Source organism: Pectinophora gossypiella, chromosome 29 (genome assembly GCF_024362695.1).
Source record: "Pectinophora gossypiella chromosome 29, ilPecGoss1.1, whole genome shotgun sequence".
NCBI classification, from domain to species: domain Eukaryota; kingdom Metazoa; phylum Arthropoda; class Insecta; order Lepidoptera; family Gelechiidae; genus Pectinophora; species Pectinophora gossypiella.
This window is the reverse complement of record NC_065432.1, coordinates 4,054,741-4,061,783: the sequence shown is the minus strand read 5'-3', so window position 1 is coordinate 4,061,783 and position 7,043 is coordinate 4,054,741. Positions and strand designations below refer to the sequence as shown.

General features: G+C 42.3%; 1 protein-coding gene across 1 annotated transcript; it reads right to left on the bottom strand.

Annotated features, from left to right (window-relative positions):
- Positions 1–2,566: 2,566 nt before the first annotated feature.
- On the bottom strand, positions 2,567–6,839 carry LOC126379572 (collagenase-like). The gene is made up of 4 exons (XM_050028375.1): positions 6,368–6,839; positions 4,722–4,820; positions 3,663–3,853; positions 2,567–2,825 (listed from the first exon to the last, which is right to left on the bottom strand). Exons 1-4 carry the CDS (start codon positions 6,837–6,839, stop codon positions 2,721–2,723), a joined length of 867 nt encoding a protein of 288 aa, XP_049884332.1. The 3' UTR covers positions 2,567–2,720.
- Positions 6,840–7,043: the final 204 nt, after the last annotated feature.

The following is a 7,043-nucleotide window of genomic DNA, read 5'->3' as shown; positions in this document are numbered from 1 at the left end:
GGTCAGACAGGCAGTCGCTTCTGTAAAAAACCGGACCTGTCAAATCTTCAGGTTAGGTAAGCGGACCCTGTGAGAAACGGAATAATGCTAGGGGATGGTCGTTCTGTCCCTACCGGTAAGGATAAGTATTGTCCATCTTTAAAACTCAAACTCAAAAATAGCTTCATTCTATGACAATATATTTATTTTTGAGTTTGATGTTCGTTCAGCTGCTTGTCTTCCCGGGCATGTCGTAAAAACCGACCGGGGGATTGTGTCCTCTAACATGATGGACTAATGTTATGGGCGATAGGCTGATCCCTTATCACCATAAGGTTCATCATATCCAGCTTACGACATCGTATCAACAGTGGCTGCAAGTTGTCTTTGATTACTTGTGGCTCTGCCCACCCTATAGGGATTACGGGCGTGAGTTTATGTATGTATGTATGTGTTGAGTTTGATGTCACTAACACCCTGTATAATATAATAAGAATATATTATAATCTGTAGATAATAATGTGTTTGTATATTCTTCTTTTTATGAGTGACTATTCAGGTCACTCGCCCCAAAAAAAAATATGAATTTCGGGTACATAACTATTCAAAAATATATAGTATAATTTCAGAGGAATATTCAGGATGTTAGTGACACCGTAACGAATACTGAGAGGGATGATTCAGACCATGATTCTGAGTCGATATCAAGTGGAATTTTCAGTCTGAATATTCCTGATTTTTTTATCAATTCAGAATCATGGCCCGCATCATCCCTCAAAGTTTTCGTTACGATGTCACTAACACCCTGTATAGTGTAATTTCAGAGGAATATATAAAAACAAATTGTTGCTTGATATTAGGATTAGTGGAGTTAAAAAGGCCACATCAACGCAATAGGCTAGTTTCCAACTAGTCAAACCAATTACTTTTTACTAAACGTCCAAACACTGTTTTTTTGACGTGACTTATTATAGATTTGCCGCAGATGGTATTAACTACTTGGCCGGACAAATGGAGAGTGCGGAGGTCTCTCACCCAGTACAAAATTTAAGACAACAGGCCTGAGGGTGTCGTTGTTGTGAACCTCGGCTCAGGGCGTCGTCTGAGAGGGAGAATATTTGAAATAATTAATCGAACCTAGTGGGTCGATAGCGATAAGAGAATGAGGGAAATCGTCGACCACGCCGGCGGGGTCGGTGTCGGGGTTAAGTAAGTGCGCAATGCTAACAAATGTCAATGTATAAACTTGTCTATGTCTTAAAGAGCAAAACGGACCTCTGCGGCTATGTCTCGATAATAAAATGACGGGCATAACTTAAAATAAAATTAGGTGTCTGCAGGAATCGGGGCCACTGTCATTGTTGTGCGGAGCTGGACTTAATTTAAATGAAATTGCACATATTTTTTTTAATTTGGACTGTATTTAATAATGACGGGCATAACTTAAAATAAAATAAGTGTGTCTGCAGGAATCGGGGCCGCTCTTGTTATGCAGAGCTGGAGTTAATTTACGTAAATGAAACTGCACATAAAATTTTAATTTGGACTTTATTTACTTAATAATATTATAGTTACATGTTGAGTGAGTAAGTAAAGAGTTGAAGTAAAAAAGTGTTAGACTCGCCATCTTATGGTCGAATTAAAAAACTTAAAACTAATGTTGCCACATTATTTTATGTGAGGATTCGAACAATGTAGATAGGGTACTTTATGTAGGTACTTAAAACGGTGTAATAAAAGCAATTTTGCGAGCAAGTGTGTTGAAAAGCAATTTTGCTATAAAGATAATTTTAGGAGAGAATACTTTAATTTTTAATTTCATTTTTTATTTGTAGATCATTTTACGAATTTCTAATCATAACAATATTAGTTTACGACTACATCCCAATTGGGGTAGGCAGAGGTACATCAATCGCAAGATGAACTAAGTGCTCACACCTCATCGAGCTTTTTGTTAGACGTATAGAACGGCAACTACCCGCTCCCCACCAGCGTCTGAGCTAGGTTTACCTCACCCCCTCGAACATAGTTTAGACTTGAATCATAGAATAAGGGATAATACTACGGTTATACCACCGAGATAGGTGGAGAACCGTGTAGGTACTTGTAAAATAAGCGCTGATTGAGGGAAGTCGACCACGCCGGCGGGGTCGGTATCGGGGTCCTGAAGTGTTTGGTGTCGCGAGCTGATTGGCTGCCTCTATGGCTAGAGTAATCGGGTCGTCGGGATCATATATTGATCGTATATTTTAACGCACACACATACACACACACACGCACACACAAACACACACACATTCGTAATATCGCTAGAAATTGTAACCTAAGTTAAGATTTACTTTCTTTGTATTATTTCTTTATTTTTTTTTTTATTTTATTATTTATTGTTTCACTCTTACCCTAACCTTACAAATATTCACTTGTTACTACGGAAAAGCATTGGCTCCTAACACCGGCTCTTATGCTTAAAAGGAGTCATCAACCCTAACTTAGAAACACTATTGTAAAGTGAAATAAAATATTTTCATTCTCATTTTTTTTTTCATTTTCATATTACGTCCTTCGTATAAAAAAAAAATATTAAGTTAGTATTATATTAGAATTTATTTCATTATATCACAATTGACGACTTTGGTCGTATTTCGAAGCCCTCCGTTCCTGTGTAAAGATTCTTCGCTTAGTGGCCAGGGTGGTGCAGTTGAAAGGCGGCCGGGGATGTCCAGTTGTCAGCCTGGTACAGTTTAGATGCGGGCACGAATCCAGGTGTTGAAAGCCGTTGTCCTGGCGAAGGCCGCGGGCCATCCCTGCTCGCAGCCCCAGCGGTAGCCGAAGGAGGTGATACCGATCTGTAAGAAGATGAATAATTAAACCACTGGGAATATCTTCATCATCATCAGCCATTAACGTCCCCACTGCTGGGGCACGGGCCTTCCCTATGGATGGATAGGGAGATCGGGCCTTAAACCATCATGCGGGCCCAGTGCAGATTGATGATTATTAACGACTGCTAATGCAGCCGGGACCAACGGCTTAACGTGCCTTCCGACGCACGGAGGAGCTCGAGATGAAAACTTTTTTTTGTGGTCACCCATCCTATGACCGGCCTTTGCAAAAGTTGCTTAACTTCAACAATCGCAGACCGAGCGCGTTTACCGCTGCGCCAGTGAGCTCCTCAGGGAATATTTTACGAAGCTGCAAATTTTTTTCTTATCGAGTAGACGTATACAGGCTTGTAAGTTGTTGTCTCGACCATTACAGACGTCGATACGGCTCACCTATCACGTTGGTCTAACAGAAAGCTCAGTGAAGTGCGGGTACTTAGTCCATCTTGCGATGGATGTACCTCCGAGGACGGTAAGCTTATGTTATGTTGTTTATGTAATATTATTGTAAAGTTAGTGATTATTTAGAAGATATGAATGCATGGAATTAACTGTCTGAGAACTGATATTAGGCAGCTAAATTACTCAAATGTATAAAAATATTTGTTCTTTTTTTTAAAGAACGTCTAGGGCCCTGTGCCGAGGTTTTTCTTGCAGCTTCTTTTCCCTGGCTATTCAGGTTGTGAGAAGCTGCAGTAGTTTTAGGCGGATGAGACGTTCGTTATGTAAAAATTGACGATTCAAAGTGTAACTATGTTACCTACTGAATAAAGATATTTTTGAATTTGAATTAATACTTACCAAAACTGGGCCTCCGCTGTTGACCTGGAGGGGGCCACCGGAGTCTCCTCCGCAGGTGGAGCGGCGCTGGGAGCCGTCGATACAGATGTTGGAGGCCTGGATGCTGCCTGGGTACCACGACGCGCACACCGCGTTGGTGATGACTGTCAGACTCACGTGGTGCAGGGTCTGGGCGGTGCTGATGCCAGTGCCTGAGGAGAAGAAACGTTGTTTATAACCCAAGGTCCCGGGTTCGAATCCACGTGGAAACACACCAGAAAAATCACTTGATCACACCTGCACGGCGAACTGTGCTAATGCGCAACGTGATAAAAATATCGATCGATTAAATAAATTTAGTCGAAATCGACAAGTTTATTTTTTTCTCTAACATGCGTGCCACAAAATTTTGTTCGTATTTTGACAGAACAACATGTGAACATGGCTTATTTCAGTTCACATATTGGCACGAATCGACAAAACTACATAATTATATCGTCAGAATCGATAAAATGACCGTCACAAATGACATGCACGGGAAGATAGGCAGCTGAAAGCATTCTATGTTTTTTTCTTTACTCCCAGTCCACCAGAGGACTTCCCAACGTAATCCCGTTTTTTACTCATCATCATCATCACCAGCCCATTAACGTCCCCACTGCTGGGGCACGGGCCTTCCCTACGGATGGATAGGGAGTTCGGGCCTTAAACCACCACGCGGGCCCAGTGCGGATTGGTGGTTATTAACGACTGCTAATGCAGCCGGGACCAACGGCTTAACGTGCCTTCCGAAGCACGAAGGAGCTCGAGATGAAAACTTTTTTTTTGTGGTCACCCATCCTATGACCGGCCTTTGCGAAAGTTGCTTAACTTCAACAATTACAGACCGAACGCGTTAACCGCTGCGCCACCGAGCTCCTCAGCTAGAACATCACTGATTGAGAAATTGGTCAGTGTACTGCGAAACGGAAGGCGATTGGGGTAACCACCGTACTACAAGCCATATCTATGGAGTAATGGCGATTACTTCTCCGACAAGAGCGCAGCTCTTAAATAAAAAGATACTCTCGATCAACTCACCGTCTCTTTGAACACCGAAACCAGCAGCCTGGGCGGTCCAGCCGGCGAAGTTGTTGTTCAGCAGGGTACCGCTGGGCAGAGCGATGTTGCTGATGGTGGCTGCAACAGAAACAAGATTAGTGTCAGACAATAGGGCATTTGACTGGCCAAACGACGAACGCCGCGGTCCAGTGGTTGAACGTTAGACTCACGATCCGGAGGTCCCGGCTTCGATTCTCAGTGGGGATTTATCACAAAAATTACTTCAGGGTCCCTAGTTTGGTCAGGACATTACTGGCTGATCACCAGATTGTCCGAAAGTAAGATGATCCGTGTTTCGGAAGCACAACCACCGTCGCCGTTAAACGGTTGATCCCGGTCGGTTACTGATGTAAGTAAGTAGTCGTTACATGAGCCATGTCATGTTTTTTTTTTTTTTTTTTTTTATGTCAGGGGCCTTTAAACAAAACGAAAGTTTTCTTTGGAGTTTCTATGGAAATAATGCTCTGTGACAACATCATCCCCCTAGAGTTATCACGTTTCTCACAGGGTCCGCTTACCTAACCTAAAGATTTGACAGGTCCGGTTTGTTACAGAAGCGACTGCCTTTTTGACTGATCAAAATTGAATTGGGTATTCGGCTGGTGTAAAATGCTAATCTAAAAATAGGAGCCAGTCTAAGATAATTAAAACACATAATAACGGGTTCTTACCGCGTTTAAAGACTCCCGATATTATGTGTTTTAATTATGATAATAACCGCGTAAACCTAAAACAATGTATAAACAACCTCTCTAAGATGTTCAATAATCAATCTCATTTTACTTTTCGACTTATTTTCGATTTTCATTTATGATAACAACAATGAGTACGACGTTTGACCGCTTTTATTGATGATGTCACCGGACAGCATTTCCATACAAACTCCAAAGAAATCTTTCGTTTTTACGTTTCGTAAAAAGTATACATATTTGTGGGTAAAAATGTCAAAAAATACAATTAAAACAATAATGTTTCCTATCCACTGGTTGCCTGGAAGAAATTGCTGCTTAGCAATAAGGCCGCCAGATTGTACTGTATCTATCATCATCTGTGTTCATTTGTTTTGTATGTTGTGTGCAATAAAGTATATTTGAAACACATAATAACGGGTTCTTACCGCGTTTAAATGGGGATATGAGACTCCCGATATTTCGACACTGTTGCAACCGCGTAAACTTAAAACAATGTATAAGTATATTTGATTTGATTTGATTAACAATATTGGTCAAAGCTGCGAATTAGACAGATAGCTAGATGTACATTGTTTTAACGGCCTGATGTGGTGACAAATCGTGAGGACACAGTGAGTGCGGTTTGTCGTAGTGAGTTTGGTGCGAGTTCAGATGGTTCCGAACATTCCGATATCGAATACATAAAGAAGCGGCAAAGAAAGAGGGTAGACAGATATGTCTGCCGCAGAAAATTATGGATCTACCTACTCCACTCCGATTTCATCAGTCATCCCGTGATCATGGCACTTGCAACAGTGTCGAAATATCGGGAGTCTCATATCCCTGATTTAAACGCGGTAAGAACCCGTTATTATGTGTTTTAATTAAGATAGCTAGATAGTTAAAGAAACCCGCGTTTTCCTGCGTAGTCTAATAAAGGAAAATAATACTTACAGGAATAAGTGACCCAGCTGAGGTTGATGATGGCGACATCATTGAGGATCCTCGACGGAACCCAGTTCTCGTGCATGACCACAGAGGTGGTGGTGATTCTGGTACCGCCGGTGAACAGCCTGACGGAGCCTAAGACCACGACGAACTGGCGAGCTTGGTTCTGGCCGTCAAACCAGCAGTGGGCGGCGGTGACGGCACGGGTGTTAGTCAGGAGCGAGGAGCCACAGACAGACGTGGAGCCAGTGGTCAGGGTGATCACTAAACCGCCCAAATGGGGGTACGCGCCCAACGCAGCAGCTGATCCACCAACGATCCTTGAGCCATCGAAATCCGCTGCTTCCTCTGTCGCCTTTATTCTGGCAGCTTCTTGGATGCCAACAGTGGAGTGGTAATACCCCGTGAAGGGCTCGCCCTCAGGCGCTGGGAGACCCAACGCCAACCCCAGAACAGACACCAGTACCAACAACTTCATCGTTGCCGAATATGCGTTCAAGAAATTGTATTTGCAATTTATATTGTTTTTTTATCTTGTTATCTATGTTACTAGTAATCTTTCTGGCGTGATTGATCACTTTTTAGTGATCAACTATTTCTATTTCTAGTCTTAATGTCGTGTTTAATTGTTTATTTGGGCGGATGGGTTTCCCCGACGCACTAGCGTCTGCATCTGAATTCG

What these genes read in the sequence shown, in the direction of transcription:
- LOC126379572 (XM_050028375.1), bottom strand. Translation starts at nt 6,839, where the DNA reads ATGAAGTTGTTGGTACTGGTGTCTGTTCTGGGGTTGGCGTTGGGTCTC. An exon ending in TTTCGGTGTTCAAAGAGACG is followed by an intron (nt 3,854 to 4,721) that starts GTGAGTTGATCG and finishes TCTTCTCCTCAG; the next exon opens with GCACTGGCATCAGCACCGCC. An exon ending in ACAGCGGAGGCCCAGTTTTG is followed by an intron (nt 2,826 to 3,662) that starts GTAAGTATTAAT and finishes ATCTTCTTACAG; the next exon opens with ATCGGTATCACCTCCTTCGG.